The sequence below is a fragment of the Manis pentadactyla genome, chromosome 4 (genome assembly GCF_030020395.1).
Source record: "Manis pentadactyla isolate mManPen7 chromosome 4, mManPen7.hap1, whole genome shotgun sequence".
NCBI lineage: Eukaryota > Metazoa > Chordata > Mammalia > Pholidota > Manidae > Manis > Manis pentadactyla.
In genome coordinates, this window is record NC_080022.1 from 97,371,091 (window position 1) to 97,392,854 (window position 21,764).

Consider the following 21,764-nt stretch of genomic DNA (forward strand, 5'->3'; position numbering starts at 1 on the left):
ACATTATGTAATGTCTTTCTTTGTCTCTTGTTACCTTCTTTGTTTTGAAGTCTATTTTGACTGATACAAGTACTGCAACACCTGCTTTTTTCCCCCTATTAGTTGCATGGTATGTCTTTTTCCATTCCTTCACTTTTAGTCTGTGTATATCTTTGGGTTTAAAATGAGTCTCTTGTAGGCAGCATATAGACAGAATGTGTTTTTTATCCATTCAGTTACTCTATGTCTTTTGATTGGTGCTTTCATGCCATTTACATTTAGGGTGATTATTGATAGGTATGTCCTTATTGCCATTACAGGCTTTAAATTCATGGTTACCAAAGGTTCAAGGGTAATTCCCTTGCTATCTAACAGTCTAACTTAACTCACTTATTATGCTATTACAAACACAATCTAAAGTTTATTTATTTTCCCTCCTTTTTCTTCCTCCTCCATTATTTATATATTAAGTATCAAATTCTGTACTCTTTGTCTATCCCTTTATTGACTTTGGGGGTAATTGCTTTATTTTGCATCTGCTTAAAAATTAATTGTTTTACTCACTTTTCTGTGGTTGTATTTCCTCTGGTGATAGTTATTTAGCCTTGGGAACAATTCCATCTATAGCAGTCCCTCCAAAATGCACTGTAGAGACAGTTTGTAGGAGGTAAATTCTCTCAGCTTTTGTTTATCTGGAAATTGTTTGATACCTCCTTCAAATTTAAATGATAATCTTGCTGGATACAGTATTCTTGGTTCGAGGCCCTTCTGTTTCATTACATTGAATATATCATGCCATTCTCTTCTGGCCTGTAAGGTTTCTGTTGAGAAGTCTTATGATAGCCTGATGGGGTTTCCTTTGTATGTGATCTTTTTTCTCTCTCTGGATGCTTTTAAAAGTCTGTCATTGTCATTGATCTTTGCCATTTTAATTACTATATGTCTTGCTGTTGTCTTCCTTGGGTCCCTTGTGTTGGGAGATCTGTACACCTCCATGGCCCGAGAGACTGTCTCCTTCCCCAGATTAGGAAAATTTTCAGCAATTACCTCCTCAAAATCACTTCCTATCCCTTTTTCTCTCTCTTCTTTTTCTGGTACCCCTATAATGTAAATATTGTTCCATTTGGATTGGTCGCACAGTTCTCTCAATATTCTTTCATTCCTAGAGATCCTTTTTTCTCTCTGTGCCTCAGCTTCTTTGTAGTCCCCTTCTCTAATTTCTATTCCATTTGCTGTCTCTTCTATTATATCTAATCTGCTTTTAAATCCCTCCATTGTATTTTTCATTTCAAATACTGAATTTTTTAGTGATCAAATCTCCATCCTCAATTTGTCCCTGAGTTCTTAAATATTTTTCTCTACCTCCATGGGCATGTTTATGATTTTTATTTTGAAGTCTCTTTCAGGAAGATTGATGAGGTTCAGTTTCACCTGGTCTTCTTTCTGGTGTTTGTGGGATTTTGGTTTGAACCAGGTTCCTTTGATGTTTCATATTTGTATGTGGTGCCCTCTAGTGTCCAGAAGCTCTACTGTCTGGAGCTGCTCAGCCCCTGGAGTGATGTTGGGGGTTGTGGGGGAGAGGTGCTGGTGCCCGGGAGGAGGAAAGAGCTGTTTCCTGTTTCCCAGATACTATGCCTGTCTCCACTGTCTGAACCAGTTGGTCGAGCACACAGGTGTAAGCCTCTGTGCTTTGGGTTAGTACCTGCTGTAGGCAGGCCCCCGCCTCTGGCTGCCCTGATACCAGGGCAGGGACTGCTGGTTTGGGAGCTGGTGCCGACAGTCTGGGCGGAAGGCGCAGAAGGCTGCATATCACAGTGGGGGTCTCAGAGCTGCGTTGCCAGCCAGGGGGATGGAGTGCCTGAAACTCCAGAAAGTTCCCAACCTGCTGGACAGGGTGGACCTGGAGAATTTTATCTACCTATCCTTTCTCCTGAGCAGCAAGCTCTGTTCAATCCTTGCCCCTTTAGCAGCCCTCTTGCTGTTCGGAAGTCTCTCAGACTGCTCGCTGTTCTTTTGTCCTAGAGCAGCCGGATATGGATCCCTGTTTTCCACAAGCGGCTGGAATCTCAGTCTCCCCAAATATTCCACCTGTCTTAGTTTTCCAACCCCACAAACCTCCAGAGCACTATGCAATGTATGTTCATGCTCCCAGAGCAGATCTCCAGGGCTGGGTGTTCTGTATTCCTAGGTTTCCACCCCCTCCCTGCTCCATTTCTCTTCCTCTTGCCAGGGAGCTGGGGTTGGGGAAGAGCTTGGGTCCCTCCAGATCACGGCTTTTATATGTTGCCCTGTTCTGTGAGGTCTTTTCTTTTCTCCAGGTGTATGCAGTCTGGCGCAGCCTTCTTTCCTGTCACTCTTTTAAGATTTGTTGTATTAACTATATTTTCTTTTTATATGTGATTTTCGGAGGAGGTCTCTGTCTTGCCTCTCATGCTGCCATCTTTAGTCCCACTCTTGTATTCTCTTCCCAACACTTTTAATCAGCCTATAAATTCTGGAGAACATAGAAAGTGAGTAAGTATTAGAAAATACATTTTTGGGAAAGTAGAAAAATTGTAAAGGAAATATTAAATTGTGAATCTTTTATAGTGTACATATGAGTTTTGCATGCAGATAAGCCAAATGAATTATTTGGTTATCATAGGTAATATGGAAAATTACTGATATCTATTATTAAAACATGTACATTTATAACTATGAAGAAATGGTAGTACAGTTATTGAAAAGGAGTTTTGTTCAAGTAATGGTGAATTTTTAACTTTAAGCCTATAAAAATTTTGGGAAAAACTGTGATTCGGACATTTTCTACTATGTTCATAGAGAACAAATAACATCAAAAAGTGTTTCAGTTATTTAAAACATGAATGTAATTAATGGAGTGCTTTGTTATTGACCTACTTGATATGTACTATTTTAATTTCATAACCTTTAGATTTTGTATTTGAACTGCATTTGGGAATTCATCTTTACTTACAATGTCACCATCAAGTGAAGGTCCAGTTGAACACACACCCCCAGATGGAGGCTGGGGGTGGGCGGTACTCGTTGGAGCTTTCATTTCCATCGGCTTCTCTTGTGCTTTTGGCAAATCTATTTCTGTATTTTACAAAGATATTGAAGTAATATTTAATGCCAGCACCAGCGAAGTGTCATGGCTGTCGTCCATCATGTTTGCTGTCATGTACGCTGGAGGTAAGCATCCATGAAGGCCTATTCTTTTAGCTTTCAATAGGCAGACGAAAGCTCTGCATTGAGTACTTTGTTCTTGAGGTCTTTATAATGAGATCTTTGAAAGGTACATCTTGAAGCTATGTAGTTAGAATCATATCTTCTATTCCCTTTAACAATAAAGGCTATATAGTAACTGTGTTTTTGTTCAGTCAGTTCAAATATTATAAAACAGATGTGATTCTAAAGGATAACTTCATTAAACATAGTTTGTGTTGGTTGCTGGTATATATGAGAGCCAATTATATTTTTATGTTTATCATATATCCTGTAGCCTTGCTAAATTCTGTTATTTTCAATAGTTGATGGTAGATTTTTTTCAAAATTTTTAGACAGACAAACATATCTTCTGCAATTACTGATAGTTTGGTTTCTTCCTCTCCCTACATCTTCTTTCCCCCTGTCTTACTGCACTGACTTGGACCTCCAGTATAATGCTGAAGAAAAATGGTGATGGTAGGCATTCAATTTGTTTTATAGTTCTGTTTCAGTTTTGTTGTTGTTCTCTTTGAGAAACAAATTACATTTCAGGTAGTTTGTAAATATGTTCCAAAGTCAGAAGTTTGATCAGACTTAGTCACACATCTAATTCATGTGTGTTTGTTCCAGATGACCATCTAAAAAATTAAAAACAGGCACACTAGTTACATATACATTTATAATACCCTAGATACATGAAGAATCCTATAAACACTTATAATCAGAGTATTTGTAACCTATTCTACTTTAAAAGAGATTAAGAGTTTCATACTTTAGTTAAAATCTATCCAGTGAATTCTAGGTATACCTAGAAAAATGTAGAAGATGTACAATCAATGCTGTGTCTTTCCCATTACGTAAACCTGTGACTCTGAAATGAATACAGTGATATTCTGTATTGCTGTCTTCTGTTTTATATATTTATTTAGTGGGATGGGGTATTTATGTCTTGACATCCTTTCATGTCAGTTAAGACCTGGCACAGATGTGGATGTGAGGGGTGGGCTTCTCCTCTACATTAAGTTGCTTGTTCTCTCCTAGGTCTTATCAGCAGTATCCTGGTGAATAAATACGGCAGTCGTCCAGTCATGATTGTTGGCGGCTGCCTGTCGGGCTGTGGCATGATTGCAGCCTCCTTCTGTAACAGTGTGCAGGAACTTTACTTGTGTGTTGGATTCATTGGAGGTGAGTTGCTACTGATGTGTTTTCAACCATTAGTTTTTTTGTGGACTGTTTCTAGCATTCACCTTCCCATGTTTTTGAGAAATGGAAGTTCTTTGTTAGAAGAATTACCAGATCACTATTTTTAAGAGCTGCAGATATGTTAATTTAGTAGTACCAAAAAGGCACATGTCTTTAAAGAAAGTTCTGGCACTTTGGGATGATTATTTTTATTGAATGAATAAATTAAAAGAGAGTTTTCTTATTTATTTATTTCGTCCTAAGGAAATAAAAGAAATTGGCTCAAATTAAAGAGAGAATGTCAGCTTCAAAGCAGGAATTTTCTGGTAGAGAAGCCAAATACATTTTCAAGGAATTGAGGGCACACATAACACCTCCCTGCCCTTTCTACTGACACTACTGAGTATAAAGAATGTAGATCACCAATAGCTCTACAGGTCAGAGAAAATCACTTTTAATATTTTCATTATATCTACTCATACATTTTTCTACACACAGATAGTTTTTTTGAACAAAAAGGGATGAGATTATGTATAATGTTTGTAGCCAGTTTTTATCACTTAATAATGCATCATATGCATAGTTCCCCCCATCTAAGTAAATATACTTGAACAATTATTACTTTTCCATTGGATAGATATACTGTAGCTTATTTCACCCTTCTCTGATTGAAGGACATGTATGTGGTTTGTAGTTTTCACCATTAATAAACAGTGTTCATATAATACTGTGTCTATACATCTTTGTGAAAATGGTAATTTCCTTAGGATAAATTTGTAAATGTGGAATTACTGGGGTAAAGAGTTTTGGTATGAGTGGTCAAATACTTCCTTTAAAAAAGTTATAATAATTTACAGCCCCACCTGCAGGATTTGAGATAATGCCAATAACAGGTATTTTTGGACCTATGCTTTCACCAAGTTAGTTAAATTTTTAAAAATTTAAATATTTTAATCCATCCAGAATATTTGAATAACACAAAAGCGATAAAGCTTTGTTTGTTCACATATGATGATTTAGCCTGTTCATTATTCCATTTGCTAATTCATTCAACAAGTATTCATTGACTCCTTATTATATGCCAGGCACTGTTCTAAGCTCTGGGAGGATAGTCAATATGACAGGCAAGATGCCTTCCCGTTAGTGGAGGGAAGGAGAAAATCAACAGACTAGTAAGTAAGTGAGTAAGTAAGAAAAGTATCAGGTAGTAATAAGTACTTTTCAAAGACTTAAACAGAGAATTTTGGTAGAGAAGGTTTGAAATGGCCTCTAAAGGGGAGGCCTCTCAGAGGTGGTGACTTTGAGTTGAGATCTGAGGGATAACCAGGAGCCAGTTCTGTTAAAATCTAGAGGCACGGTTGTACTGAGCACATGTGAGGACAGACTGAGACGAAGGCAGGGAGGTAGGTAAGGACCAAAGCACAGAGCTTTCTAACCCAGAGTGAAAATCTGTGGGTGGGCAGTGGTTAGAGAGATTGAATGGGGGGAGCATTCTAATCTGGTTAACCTAGTAGGGAAGCAAGAATGGGAGACCACCTAGGAGGTTATTAGGATAATTGTCTCAGCCCCATTGATTGAAAAATCCATTTGTCCCTTGTTAAGTGTATCTTTTGATTTCTGAGTTTTCTGTCCACTTTCATTGATCAGTTTTTGTATTTTTGAATAAGTGCCACACTGTTCTAATTACTGTAGCTATACAATATATTTATATATCCATGTTGGTCTCACCTAGTGCTTATACTTTTCAAACATTTTTTAGCATTTGTTCTCTGGGTGTGTTCTAAAGTCTTACCTCATCTGAAAAATAAAATTCATTGATATTTTCACAGAAATTGCATTATATTAATGGATGTATGACAGTAGTATTAATATTGACAGTGCTGTGTTTTACTGTTCAAAAATATTTTCTCTTCCCCTTCCCTTCCCTTCCCTCCCTTTCCCTTCCTCTGCCCCTCCACTCATCTTGCTTTCTGAATTTATAAGTGTTATCCTTTCCTTTTGTTTTCCATTCCCTGTTCCTCAAAAGTTAAAATTATGAAATTAAACAAATGATCCTACATTTATTAATCTTTTTGTAACTTAAACAAAAAGAATTGTTTCAATGTTATGTTATAAATTTAGCATTTGCTGCACTAAGAGACTTTATGTTTGTATTTATTTGATAATAGTCCAGTCAATGATCAACTAGTTATACTAGCCTCTCATAATGATGATTTTGAGCTCTTTCCATTCAGTTTCTTTGCCTAGTTAATTAATTTCAAATATATTTCTGACACTTATTAGACTATGGGATTCCTTTTTCCTTTTGTCCCTAGGTCTTGGGCTTGCCTTCAACTTGAATCCTGCTCTGACCATGATTGGCAAATATTTCTACAAGAAGCGACCATTGGCAATCGGACTGGCCATGGCAGGCAGCCCTGTGTTTCTGTCTACCCTGGCCCCCCTCAATCAGGCTCTCTATGGTATCTTTGGCTGGAGAGGAAGCTTCCAAATCCTTGGGAGCATCTTACTAAACTGCTGTGTGGCTGGAGCCCTAATGCGACCATTAGGGCCCAAGCCAATCAAAGTAGGGAAGAATAGGTCTAAAGAATCCCATCAGGAAGCTGGAAAATCTAATGCAAAAAAAGGGGCAGGTGATGCAAATACAGAATGTAATGGCATAAACCCCAAACAAGAGAAACAATCAATTTTTCAAGAAGTTAACAAATTTCTGGACTTATCCCTGTTCACCCACAGAGGCTTTGTACTATATGTCTCTGGGAATGTGGTAATGGCTTTTGGGCTGGCTACACCTTTAATCTTTCTTAGTAGTTATGCCAAAAGTCAGCATCACTCCAGTGAGAAGGCTGCCTTCCTTCTTTCCATTCTGGCTTTTGTTGACATGGTAGCCAGACCTTCTATGGGACTTGTAGCCAACACAAAGTGGGTAAGACCTCGAGTGCAGTATTTTTTTGCTGCTTCTATTATTGCAAATGGAGTGTGTCATCTGCTAGCACCTTTGTCCTCCAGCTATGTTGGGTTCTGTGTCTATGCGGGATGCCTTGGATTTGCATTTGGGTGGTTTAGCTCTGTACTGTTTGAAACACTGATGGACCTCGTTGGACCCCAGAGGTTCTCCAGCGCTGTGGGACTGGTGACCATTGTGGAATGCTGTCCTATCCTTCTGGGGCCACCCCTCTTAGGTATAGTATGTCACCCTATCTGCCTGGTTCTGTTAACATAAAACAGACACAGAAGTTTAGGAAGGTGGTAGAAAGCAGGGATTAGTGAGCTGCTTGGGAGCAGAGAGCAAATGTTTCTCATTTTTGTGCCCTCGGTGCTGGCGCAATGCTTGGCACATCATAATTGCTCATATACTTACAGAGTCAAGTAAAATTGCACCATCATGCTGAAAAGAGAATCAAAAACTATTACAAACTTATTAAAATATTTTTTCCTGATCATAAAACTAACATGTTTATTGTAGAGAAATATATAACACACAGTCCACCTTTAAAATATGGTTGGTGATTTCATTTTAATTGTGGAACTCATCTCAGTGGTAATATTTAAAATAGTAAAAACAGCTACCAGGTGAGGGCCCACAGTGTTCCAGAGTCTTTCTCAATCATTTTATGTATCCTGTTATATCTCATAAGCTTATGAAGGAGGATTGTTATTTTCCCCACTTTATAAGTGAAGACAGAAGCTTCTAGAGGAAAATAACTGGCCCAATATCACACAGCTAGTAACCATAAAGCTTGATGATTATTTTCTAAGAATACCAAATTGTTTATATTTTAAGATTATTAACAGAAAATGCATTAGTAATTTGGACTTCCTCTGGATATGCTGCATGCTTCTGAGGTTATGCACTGTAAAGGAAGGAAGGAGAAGATCCACTACTGAGTTTTCCAAACCGCTTCACCCTTTCTTCCCTACACTCAGCAGGCTTCCAAATCTCTCAGTTTTCGCCTCCTAAATCTCATTCTAAACTGCCCATTTTCTCCATCACACCACCACCCTTATTCACAGCTCCTGTTTCCCAAATGGGCTGCTCCAGTAGCAGCCTAATGGTCAACTGATTATCCACTCTAGCCATTCTTCAGTCCTTTAGAACTCTCCAGTTGCTTCCACTCTTCTGGTGAAGATCAAATTCCCTAGCATGGCTAGGCTAGCATGGGCTACAAGGCCCACGTGGCCTGGCACATCCGTCTCCCAGCCCCATGGCCTGTCTCTCGCCTTTCACTCTCTGTTCCAGCAGCCCTGTTCCTTCGTCCCCTCACCTTGCACCCTATGCTTCCTACCCACCACCTCTGTTTTCTCATGCTGTCCTCCACCTGGACCCTTTCCCATCCCCTTTCTCCTAGATAACACCTTTCCTCCTGGAAGTCCAGCCAGCTTAGTTTACGCTTTAGGAGACACCTTCCTGACCCTTCTTGCTGGTGCGAATCCTGTTCTCTGCGTCCATCCCTCCTTGGAGCCCTTGTCACGGTCCGGTCCGTGTAGCTATTTGATTAGCATTTCTCCCCCACTGAGCTGTGGATGTTCTGTCCTTTGCTTACCCTTATCCTCAGGGCCTGGCAGACCCAGTGCCTGGCTCGTGTGTAGAGGCTCAATAAATACTGCTGAGCAAGTGTTGCCCTGAGTTAGAAAAGCAGATGGAGTCATATGTGAATTGGTTGTATTAAGTTCTTCACAGGTATAGGGTTTTCAGTGTTTATTCCTTGAGATACTATTTTGATGAGATGCTAATACATTTTACTCTAACAAGGATTTCATGGCCAAAAGAGATTTGGAAACACTAAGTTAAGTAAGTTTCTTCTGCCAGACCTTGTAAAGCCTTTATAGAGAATACGGCATGCCGTTTCCCATATTTATTTGACTTTGTAAACATGAGGGGGGTATCCAGTACCACACTGGTTAGGGTGCAGGCTTTGGAGTCAGACTTCCAAGGTTTAAAGCCCAGCTATCTCACTTACTAGCTTTGTGACCTTGGGCATGTTACTTAAGGTTTCTGTACTTCAGAATTTTTATGTTATACAGTGGGAATGCTGGTAGAATCTGCCTGTTGTGAGGATTAAGCCCTCAGAATGGTGAAAGGCAGTGGGGGTAATGTTTTAGCATAGTTCAAGTGCTCACAGGAAGGCTCTTTGGGAAGTGCTCATGTCAGAGAAAGAGCATTGGCCAGAGACACTGGAATGGGTCTGTGCCTTGGGCAGGACTCCTAAACCTCATCAAACAACACATTTTCCATCGTGTACCGAGAAAACAGGTTCTAGATGATCTCCAGACCTCTCCCATTTCAAATTTGCCAAGATTTAGAATTATTTTCACATTGCTCAGAGTAACATGCAAAGCCATTCAGAATCAGGTGTGACATCATACACAAAGGATCAGATCATTTTTAGCAGCTCCTTTTCAGACGTCTTTGTCCTTTGGGGGCTCTGTGAGGACTGGGTTGACGGCTTTAGAGGGCGTCCTTAAGTTGTATTTGGGAAAGGGTAACCTTGTTTACTTCTACCCATGGAACTTATTTGTTTGGCACATGTTTAGGTCGTCTCAACGATGTATATGGAGACTACAAATACACGTACTGGGCCTGTGGCATAATCCTTATTGTTGCGGGTATCTATCTCTCCATCAGCATGGGCATCTATTATCGACTTGTGGCAAAAGAACAGGAAGCAGAGAAGGAGCAGAAAAAGGAAAGTAAAGATGTTATGTAAGCAGCAGAATCTGCAGAGAGGAAAGACCCAGAAGGAGGCCCCAAGGAGGAGAAGCATCCAGTCTGAAATCGTGGATAAACAGAGGAGCTCTGAACCAAAGAGATCTGAAAAATTCTACAGAACCATGTTTTCCTAGTGGTACTTACTACGGACAGTGGGCATTTGTGTGGAAGTCATACCAGGTGTTTGTTGATAGAATTTTTATTACATTACTGTAGTCATGATAATTGTCACATCGTTTTGGGGGCAGGAGACGTACCAAGATGACAGAAGGAAATATCTTCTATTTAAGGTCATTTTATTAAAGTATACTTTACTTGCAGTAGAAAAAGAATAAAGTTTCATGAGCTTTGGCAAGGTATTTAGTCAGATAACTCCAGGACTGAACATTTCAAGCAGAAAATAATTCCCTCCTGCCCTTTGCAGTTACTCCCCTTCCCTTCCCTACAGCTCCTGGGAGCCACTGTTCTGATTTCTGTCCCCTATAGTTTTGTCTTTTCCAGAATGTAATAAATGCAATCACATAGTATGTACCTGGCGAAATAAGAAATATATATTTCGTCTTCATCTCAGGTTCCTGGTACACATTTTTGAAACCCTTGGATTCTCTGAAGTGATGAGTGTCTTTGGTCTGCTAATCAGATGATGGGTGGCCAGCACCCCCAAGGTGACTTCAGGATGGGACTGGTCTCCAGAAAGACCAAGGCATGATCTGGGGCTAGAACTTCCAGCCCCACCTCCTGACCTCAGGGCAGAGGGGAGGAGCTACAACATCCAATGATTTAAAAAATCATGCGCGTGTAATGAAAGCTCCATAAGCAAAACCCTAAATGGCCAGGTTCAGAGAGCTCCCCGGTTGAGGAATACATTGAGGCATGCCAGGAGGGTACTGTGCTCAGAGAGGGCACGGAAGCTTCTTGTCACTCCCCACCATACCTTGCCCTATGCATCCCAAGAATCTCTTTCCTTTGGCTGTTGTGAGTTGTACCTTTTATAATAAATCAGGAAATGTAAGCAAAGTGTTTCCCTGAGATTTGTGATCCATTCCAGCAGATTATTGAACCCGAGGTCAGAAATACAGGTGGTAATGTGGGACTTGTGACTGGAATCTGGAGGAATGTCTTGTGGGACTGAGCCTTCACCCTGTGGAATCTGCCATGCTGGACACTTAGTGTCAGAATTTAATTGAACTGTAGGACACCCAGTTGGTGTCTAGAGAGTTGAAGAAGTCGTTGTTGGTGTGGAAAAGATGTGGCCTCAGAAGTAGTGCAAGTAATAGTTCGGAAGAGCTTTCTGTGTATGGGCTCCTTCACAGACCATAATGCCTTAGGATTCATCCATGTTGCATTTATATGAAGTTCATTGTTTTTTATGGCTGAGTAGAATTTCTTTTTGTGGATGTATCATAATCTGTATATCCATCACGAGTTGATGGACATTTAGGTCATTTCCATATTGAGGCTATTATGAATAAAGCTGCTACAAACGTTCACACAGAGTTCTATGTATGTAGAAATACACTTTCATTTCTCCTGAGTAAATGCCTGTGACTGGGATTGTGAGGCCACATGGCAGGTGTATGCTTCACGTTGTAAGAAACTATCAAACTACTTTCTAAGTGGCTATACCATTTTGTAATCCAGCTAGCAATGTATGAGAATTCTGGCTATTCTGTCTCATTGTTAGCACTTGGCATTGTCTTTTTAACTTTGCCATTCTAGTAGGTGTCAATTTTAATTGACATGTCCCTGATGCCAAATGATGTTGGCCATTTTTTCATGGGCTTGGTCTTCTTTGTATATTTAGTGAAGATTTATCTTTTAATCCTGACATTTAACAGAGTTTTAAAAATAATTTGACTACTTTTCAATTTTTGTCTTTCAAACTTTTTCGGTGACTCTTCCTGGCATATCTAACAGTGATGTGAACAATGTATTTGAGAATCCTTAAATCGTCTGGCAGTCTATTTAAATAGATGGTTGTGAGGTCCAATAGCATGGAAGGTTCCTTGTTATAGGCATGATACAATGTGAAGTGAAAACAAAACACAAACTAGTTAGATCAGAACAGGATATAACATACTCTCATGGAAAAAAGGGGAAGGAAATACAAACAAAATTCCAAGCATACTTGTGTTTGGATGGTGACTTTTTTTTCCTGTATTTGTTTTCCTTAATGTGAATATGATTGTTACCTTTTCACTAATAACAGAGGAAAAATGAGTAGGTTTGAAATAGCAGAGTTCTGACAAGAGGAACTTTTCTTGTAAGAAAATAAAGCTAATGATCATTATAAGCAGGTGTCTGTTTGTTTATGCTTAAAGAGATGCTTTCTGTGAGAGGGAGGTGAGTGTGACAGGGGACTCGAGCACCGAGCACACGTAGCCACAGGTCATGATTTTGCTGGTAGAGGACAGCAGTTGGGTCCTGTGGAGAGTCCGTGGGCTGCCCACTGCTGGAGCCTCCTTCCTGGGGACAGTGTTCCTGTGGTCCTGATCATCACTCAGAGTCAGGTGAATACTTAACTCTGAAAGCCAGAGCATTCAGCTCTTACCCACGTCAGTGTTGTGGTTGTTCTGGAACACTCTTTTACTCAGATCAGCGTCCAGAGAGTACAGTGATGTCACAAGCAGCCAGAGTAATACTGGCCAAAGGAGGAAGTCAGCCTTTCCACACATTCATTCACAGATGTTATTGACACTTGCCCTGTACCAGTTGTAAGCACTCTTCTAGGCACTGAGGGCTCATTAAGGAGCAAACACAGTTGTCTGTGTTCCACAGTTCTTACTCTTTAGTTGGGGGAGTCAGTGAACCTGTAAGATGTAAGGAAAAGAGCAGTTTTCAGAACCAACCCATGGACATGAGATCAGCCGTCATTCATTCATTCATCTAAACAGTATTTTTTGGAGCATCTTCTATGTGCTTGATTCTGTTTGCTGGATGGAAGGGATGTAAAAGTGGGCAAAACCCAGTTCCTGGCACCCAGAACTTCTAGTCTTGTAGGGAAGGCTGTGTAATGAGTTCTGTGCTGGGCAGCACATAAAAAGGCAGTGAACTGCATCTTGGGAGAGTCTAAACCGTCTAAGTTACATTCCTGAGCAAGTTAGTTAACTTCTCTGTGTCTCGTATAATACGTACAATATAACTTGGGAGGATTAAGGGTAGAAATGCACAGCTTATTGTTTTAAAGTCGTTTTAATAATGAAATTGGAATCTGCTTGCACCTGGAAGTACAGGGTGGGAAGTGTCAATGTTTCATCATTAACCAGAACAACAATGAAAATGAACTGCTGGAAATATCTACATAGTTCTTCACGATGTACAAGCCCTTTTATGTACAATTTATCATGCAATGCATGCAGAACCCCACGGCAGTATGGTTATTTTAACGCAGTGACCCCTTTAAATGCACTGTGGTATCCTGGACTGGGTCCTGGAACCAAAAAACGACGTTATTGGGAAAGCTGGTGTGTAGTTTAATTAGTAGGATTGTCCAAGGTTAACTTCTCAGTTTTGACAAATGTACCATGATTATGAAAGAGATTAATATCAGAGGAAGCTGGGTGAAGAATACCAAGGAAGGCTCTGCATTAACTTTTCTGTAAATCTAAAATTCCAAAGGAAAAAGTAAAAAAAAAGCCCCCAAACCTACAACACTGACCCCTTAGCTGGGCCTTCATCTAGCAGGTCTTGTACTGTCCCCAAAGCACAAAGCAAAGCAGACAGCTCATAGCGGCTGGAGCTGAAGGTGCTGCTGGATGGCATCTCTGGGAACACATACAAGAGCAAGAGGAGCTGAATCCTGGGTAACCCTGAAGGGTGAATAACAGCCAAATAACACTTGCCTGGTTCTGCACCTTAAAGTCTAAGATGATTTCCTGCTTCCCAGCTAATTCACAACCTGCTTTACAATCTTTCTCCTTGGCCTGGAAATTGCTCATGTGAGTTCTTCATTTGCAGATTTTCTCTCCTAATATATGCTTTGCCATTTTGAAAACTAAGAGAACTTGCATTTGCTGAGCTCACACCAGTTGGTCCCAAAAGGAAGTTGCCAGCAGCCTCGTGGGGGACAGGCTGGCATGTCCATGTGCAGTTAAGAGCCGCCCGCCCTGGGGTATCTCCCCCCTTGCTGTGTTTTACTCTCTGTGCCCTCTCACCCCCACTTGTTTTTGTTTTCTTTTCTTAGAAAAAAGAAAGCAAAGGAAAGGGCCTGAGTGCTTTTCTGACCACAATTCTGAATGCACCTTTACATTAGAGGCTATGGAGACATTTAGTGATGACTGTTGCCCCGGGTGAATTCTAAGCATTATTCACTTTCTCAGATGCTGAGGATAAGCGTAAGCCAAGGAGGACCTGGGCTGTAGGGCGTCATTTTCTGAGCCAGAAGCTTTTCCAATACGCTCCCCACATATTCCTCCTCACACACCCACATGACAGGTTGCTCTGCCTCAGCGGCTCCCTGTTGGCCCCTCCCCGCCTCTTTCCCTGTGGCAGCCTTGGGTCAGGCCTTCTCACTGCCTGTCAGCATCCATGACATGGCCTGCTAAGGCCCCCCTGCCTGGGGCTCGTTCTTCACTCCACCCCAGCCTCAGCACTGCCACTGTCCACGCATAACCACCAGATGGTTAGAACGTGGTTGCCATAGAAATATATGATCAGCACAACTCGCCCTCTTCCTCATCCTTCCCCAACCTCAAAATCCATCAGGATGCTGGAGCCTCTAGTTTGGGGCACCCTCAGCACTGAGAGGATTCCCACACCTGCACTGGCCTGCCTGGCCCTCGGGAACCTGGAGCCGGGGGAACTGGCACTTCTGCAGCTTGGGCCTCTTGCTTATACAGTCACTGTAAGTGGTTAATGGCTTAGTGCTTTCATTTACGACTGGTGCTTGAACTGGCTTCGCCAACGCCTGCCGATTCAGCTCTCTCTGCCCTAGTTCAGTTGAGCTCCTGATGGCATTATATCTTTTACTGGCCAAGAGATCATCTGTATCTCCCTGCAAGGCAAAAATGTACAAGTGAACACACAACAGCCCAGAGCCTGGGCCCCAACAAACATAAATCGATAGACAGCAAAGGTTTATTCTCTTAGATTCTAGAACCTAGAGAATTAAATAATCTATGGGTGTGTCCACTGGACTAGGTCCTATTCAGTAGGACTTTGAAAGTACATGTAATCATCCTTTGCCTCGTCTCTGTTTTAGACAATTCTGTGTGGTACTGCCCAAATGAGGTGCTATTGCAACACTGTCATTTAAGTGCTGGCTCATCCTGCTGTCATGGCACAGGGCAGCAGCCAAACTCATAGCTGCTCCGTCTTCCACCATATCTCCAAGTCCTGGGCCAAGTGCACTTGCAGCTCCGTGCCCAAGAGCACCAGATTCCCCCTCCTCCAGGCCACCTGGCCCGTCATGGCTGGCAGTGGTAAGGGACGGCCTTGATTTGTCCTTATGGGGGTGGCTCTCCTTGTTCTCCCCACTGCACCTCATTTCTCTTCCCAGTTGTCCTTGAGGTTGACAGCAATTCCACGTCCACACAAGATGAAGGGGCCACAAACTTCCATAAAACTCTTCACCAGTTCCAACAATCACATAAGGTCTAATTCCTTTAACAGAATGCTTGTTTCTTAGAGATGCCATTCTATACACAACCCTGACTGGTACACTCCCCAACTCTTCCTAATGACCCTTTTGGGGCGCTTTTGTCTCCTCACGGCTACAGCGCATGGCTAGAGAATGGACCTTGATGTTAGCTTCCAGCTCAGACCCTCCCAGCTCTGAGTCCCCAGGTAAGTTACCTAACTTCTCTCAGCCTCAGATTTCGCATCTGTGAATGGGAGTAGTAACAGAACTCCCTTGGAAGGTGGCTATGAGCGTTCCATGAGGCAGTGTCCGTGAAATCCTAACACAGTCCTTGCTGTACTGTAAACACTCCAAAGTATTCACTATTACTATTACCTCTATCAAAAAGAATACTTATCACATTGTCTTGCTTTTCTGAACCGCCATCAACAGACACACCAGACTGTGGACTTGCTGAGACAATGAGCAAAGAGACATTCTTTCCCTCCGTCCCTTCCTGTCTTCATTCTTTCATGCCTTCCTTTGTTGGTTTCTTCCTTTCTCCTTTTTCCCTCCCTCCCTTCCACTCTTACTTTTTCTTTCTTACTCACACAGTTACTAATTTATGACAAAGGATATTAAAGGATGAGAAATCAATAGCCAGATGAAGAGATACATAGGGCAAGGTCCCATACGTAGGAGGTTCTGCACTCCTTGGGCTTAAGTCGCAACATGGAAGAGCATGTGGACGCATTCTGGAGCTGCAGTATGGAAGCTCCAAGAGACAACCCTCTGGACTGGAGGGCTGGGGAAGCTTCCTAGAAGAGGTGACAGCTCAGCTGGGCCTTGAATTGCTGGGTTGGGGTTCGCAAGAATAAATCAGAGGTAGGGGTGTAGAGACCCCCAGTAGAACCAAGTAACCTTTGAAATTGTACAAGTTATCTTAGCTGAGCAAACATTGTTAACAGACTGTGCATCAGACCCTGGGCAAGGCCAGGAGAGTAGAGGGCTGAATAAGAAGCTTTCTGAACATTGGGGGCAATAAAAGAAAATCAGCACTTAGAATACTGTGATGAGGACCCTAAAAGTCCAGAAGCCAAACTTCAGGCACTCAACTCAAAAGTGAATGAAGGGCAGTGTTTCCTAAGCCCAGGTCTGATGAGGGCAGAAAACAGAGGACACCCCTGTGCACTTACGGGCAGCCTTGGAGAAACAAATGAAGAAGCCTCTGTGTTCTACTCCCACTGCCTGACTCCCCTCCCCCAACTCCTTCCCTCCCTTCTGGGTGAATGTGAGTCAGTATTGAATGAGGAGTGGGTGTCCATATTCCCTGGGCCCAGCTCTCCAGGTCCCGATTACAGAAGAGGCAACGAGGGGCTGGGGCCACACATCTAAGGTTACTGGGAAGAAAATGGTTATTACCTGCCTAACGAAATGTGTCGAAAGGGAGACTAGTCAACAAGGCAACACAGGACAATGTGTTCCACCCTGGGATTAGGCTCCCCGAGGCAGAGACACTGAGTATCTGGAGATTCTATCTCTGGTATGCAGTCAATGGTGTCCTATCGCATTTGGGTGGTAGCACCCAAATATGCGCTGAATGTGTGAAAGAATGAGTGAATGAATGAAGACTCGAGACGGGTCTCTCCAGGGAGAGGGGACTGGCCCCCAAGCTGCCTTGCTCGGCGCCCTCAGACGGAGTCAGCCAAAGACCGGTGCCATTTAGACATCTGAAACATCAGCCAACTCCTTGGGTTTACTCTTCCCCCATCCCACAGCACTTGCCACATCTCCCCCACTCATAGTTCTATCAGCCAAAAAGGAGAGAGAAGGCTCAGCATGCGGGAAAGACATTCCAGGCCAGACGGCCGATACTGTCCTGTACACACTCATTACAAGGAGACCTTGTGTGTAGCCTCAGGTGACTGAATGATCAGATGTCCATCATGCTCCCGGGCTCTGTTCAACCCTGAACACTGATGAGACCAAACCACTGTAAGCTCACCAAGGGAACAGCACCCAACCTGGCCTCCTCCCCACAGACTGATGACACCTGCCCATCACCATCCACCTCTTTTTGACGGCACACTGATCAGCGAAATATTCCTTCAGAGGCTGCTGATCTGCTCCAACCATGGGAGGTGACAGACATGGTCCCCAGAGAGCTTGCTCTCTCAATAGCCTCACTGCCTCTCACATCCCAGCTGGGTCAGCCCCAGCCTCTGGGACAGTCTGCAGGATCCCGAGCTGCTTGTGTTTCTCAGGAAGGGGCAGACACCTTGGGAACCCACCCAGGACCTGCCACAGGAATCAGTGCAGCCACTGGCTGGAAGCCTGCCTAGCCAACTCCCACCCCTGGCACACCTCAACACATCCTCACCGAGGCCAGATGGGGTAGTGGGCTCTGGGTCAGAAAGACCTGGGCTCAGAACCGGGCTCTCCCACTCACTGGCTATATGGTTCTGGAAAGGTCACTGTGCCTCCGTGCCCATTTCTATAAAAGAAGGACAGTAATAGTTATCAGCCAGAGTTCAGTGCAGGGAATAGGAACCATCAAGGTAATTTGAGCAGAAAAGGATTTGATACAGTGGGATAGGTGCTTTGGGATGGTTGGGGTGACTGCATGGGGGAGGAGAGGAGGTAAGACTGAGTCTCCAGGGGACCTGCTCCCTCAACCTGGGCAGTAAGGGAGGTGGGCATTTGGAGCTCACCACTGACACTCCCGAGTGCCGGCATAACTGGAGTGGCTGTGATCCAGGGAGCAGGGAGGTGAGGCCCCGAGTGCTGTCATTAGGGGTGGGGCCACACCCTAGACACAGCTGCAGGAAAAGATGCACCTCTGCAGGGCCCTGCCACCCAGAAGAGAGCTGCCACAGCAGCAGGAAGGCAGCCCCTGGCACCATTCCACGTGCCAAACCCCATGCGAGGGTCCAAGCATGGGATTGCAGTATGTGTCTGCCACGCTCCAGGAGCCAGGCTGGGAGGTGCAGCTTTAACTCTGCCTCTGAAGTACGGGAAATAGGAGAACGGGTCTGGGTGCTAGTCTGCCGCACGAGGATTAGCCGCATTGCTGCCTGGAGAGCACTCTGCTCCGGGCACCCGGCACGTGGGGCATGAAGGTGGGCTCTGCAGAGCATCACAAAGGTCATGACTACACACTGGCCACGTGCCAGCACCGGACCAGGCAGAGGAGACACAACAGACATGACAGTCCCCGGCCCTGAAGGAATGAGGACACTCTAGGGCAGCACAAAGTGCAACATAAAGCAAAGTGGTCAATGTAACAGGGTCACGACAGCCCAGGGGCACAGGTTGCTGGGAGCAGAGAGGGGACACCGTGGCCAGTTGTGGGTGGGATGGGGAAGGTAAGTGCCTGCCATCTAGTAGTAGTGGACTCTAACATGAGGCTTGAAGAGAGCTAGAAATTTAACAAATAAAGCAGGAAGAAACAAGGTGTCTGTATGTGCATCACAATGCTAATTTCTACCTACATGGAGAACATACATATACATGTGACCCTTGAACAATGCAGGGGAATTAAGAGTTTTGACACATGTGCAGTCAAAAGTCTGCATATAACTTTTGACTCCCAAAAAACTTAACTAGTATTAGCTTCCTATTGACTGGAAGTCTTACAGATAGCATAAGCAGTCAGCAGACACTCACTTTGCATGTTGTACATAGTATATACTGTATACTTTTTTTTTTTTTTAAATAATTATTTTTTATTGAAGGGTAGTTGATGCACAGTATTACATTACATTAGTTTCAAGTGTACAACACAGTGGTAGAAAATTTATATAAATAATTCTAGGTTCCAGCTATCACCCTACCAAGCTGTTACAATATCTTGACTTTATTCCTTATGCTATACATTACCTCCCGGTTACTTATTTATTTTACCATTGGAAGTCTGTCCTTTTTTTTTTTTTTTTTTTTTTTTGTGAGGGCATCTCTCATATTTATTGATCAAATGGTTGTTAACGACAATAAAATTCTGTATAGGGGAGTCAATGCTCAATGCACAATCATTAATCCACCCCAAGCCTAATTTTCGTCAGTCTCCAATCTTCTGAGGCATAACAAACAAGTTCTTACATGTAGGACAAATTCTTACATAATGAATAAGTTACATAGTGAACAGTACAAGGGCAGTCATCACAGAAACTTTCGGTTTTGCTCATGCATTATGAACTCTAAACAGTCAGTTCAAATATGAATACTCATTTGGTTTTTATACTTGATTTATATGTGGATATCACATTTCTCCCTTTATTATTATTATTTTTAATAAAATGCTGAAGTGGTAGGTAGATACAAGATAAAGGTAGAAAACATAGTTTAGTGTTGTAAGAGAGCAAATGTAGATGATCAGGTGTGTGCCTGTAGACTATGTGTTAATCCAAGCTAGACCAGGGCAATAAAACATCCACGTATGCAGAAGATTTCTCTCAGAACAGGGGGGGTGAGGTTCTAAGCCTCACCTCTGTTGATCCCCAATTTCTCACCTGATGGCCCCCCTGCGACTGTGCCTGTCTTAGGTTGTTCCTCCCTTGAGGAATCTTACCCGTCTCTGGCTAACCAGTCATCTTCCGGGGCCATACAGGGAAATGTGAAGTTGGTAAGTGAGAGGGAAGCCTTATTGTTTGAAAAGGTTAGCTTTTTACTTCTTTGCATATTTATGCCCTGTGGCTTCTATGCCCAGCATTTGTCTTGAGGTAACTTTACCACTTGGAAGAATTATGATACTCGGTAAATTTGATATGAGGCACGAATTCTATTTAAGGGTTGTAATTAGGAAGGAAGAAGAAAAGCTATAGAAGTAGCAGGCGGCAGAAAACATGGGAAGATTGATTATTTCTTTGACATATCTTCTTGTAGAGTAACTTCAGCATGGATAGGTTTTAAGCTACTACTTAAATTGCGCACACACATTAACATAATAGGAGTATAGTTACATAACCAAAGCATATCTGTAATTACCAGCCATCTCCAGTGAAACCAAGAAAACCAGTTAGGCACCTTAGGCATTTGTGAAAACTTATCTATGATATGGTGGATATTGTCCAACTGAACTTGAACAGTCTGAGAGAAATCAGACAAATTAAAACAACCCATTCCTGGGGACTGTTCACATGCCATATGTTCTTTTAACAGTAAATAGTCTGTAGTTGTAAGACTTTGGAGCACTACAATTTGCACTTCTCCAAATTCTTGCTTGAGTTCCAACAGTATAGATCCAGTCAATTTGTTGTTTTACTGTATGCACAGGCCAGCTTAGATATCTCCTTCCCCATTCCAATGGCAAGTCCAGGAACTGGTGGGATGAGTGCATCTACAGCTGTAGCAGTGCGTGGATCTTTGTTGGGGTTTTTTGATGATCATCTTCTGGCATGAGTCTTCCAGAGAGTGCAGATGTTGGAAGTTCTTTTTCATATCATATCTTAGTTCATTTTCGGGGTAGCCAAATTAGGCTTTGATCCTCTGTATAAACACAAACAGACCCTTTGCCTACACTTTTATATGCCCTTTATACCCTTGTGTAGAACTCGTTGGAGGTTACCACACAGGAACTGCCCTTTTTTTTTTTTTTTGCTTTGTTTTTGGTATCACTAATCTACACTTACATGACGAATATTATGTTTACTAGGCTCTCCCCTATACCAGGTCTCCCCTATAAACCCCTTTACAGTCACTGTCCATCAGCATAGCAAAATGTTGTAGAATCACTACTTGCCTTCTCTGTGTTGTACAGCCCTCCCTTTTCTCCTACCCCCCATGCATGCTAATCTTAATACCACCCTACTTCTCCCCCCCTTATCCCTCCCTACCCACCCATCCTCCCCACCCAGCCATCCTCCCCAGTCCCTTTCCCTTTGGTACCTGTTAGTCCATTCTTGAGTTCTGTGATTCTGCTGCTGTTTTGTTCCTTCAGTTTTTCCTTTGTTCTTATATTCCACAGATAAGTGAAATTATTTGGTATTTCTCTTTCTCCGCTTGGCTTGTTTCACTGAGCATAATACCCTCCAGCTCCATCCATGTTGCTGCAAATGATTGGATTTGCCCTTTTCTTATGGCTGAGTAGTATTCCATTGTGTATATGTACCACATCTTCTTTATCCATTCATC

General features: G+C 42.7%; 2 protein-coding genes across 2 annotated transcripts in view; both read left to right on the forward strand.

Moving 5' to 3' along the window:
* Positions 1-21,764, forward strand: part of LOC130683389 (monocarboxylate transporter 1-like) — an 88,204-nt gene that overhangs the window by 32,085 nt on the left and 34,355 nt on the right. The window lies entirely within an intron of this gene.
* On the forward strand, positions 653-12,385 carry LOC118931188 (monocarboxylate transporter 1-like). Its single transcript, XM_036923422.2, has 4 exons — positions 653-3,171; positions 4,228-4,371; positions 6,684-7,550; positions 9,904-12,385. Exons 1-4 carry the CDS (start codon positions 2,955-2,957, stop codon positions 10,074-10,076), a joined length of 1,401 nt encoding a protein of 466 aa, XP_036779317.2. The 5' UTR covers positions 653-2,954; the 3' UTR covers positions 10,077-12,385.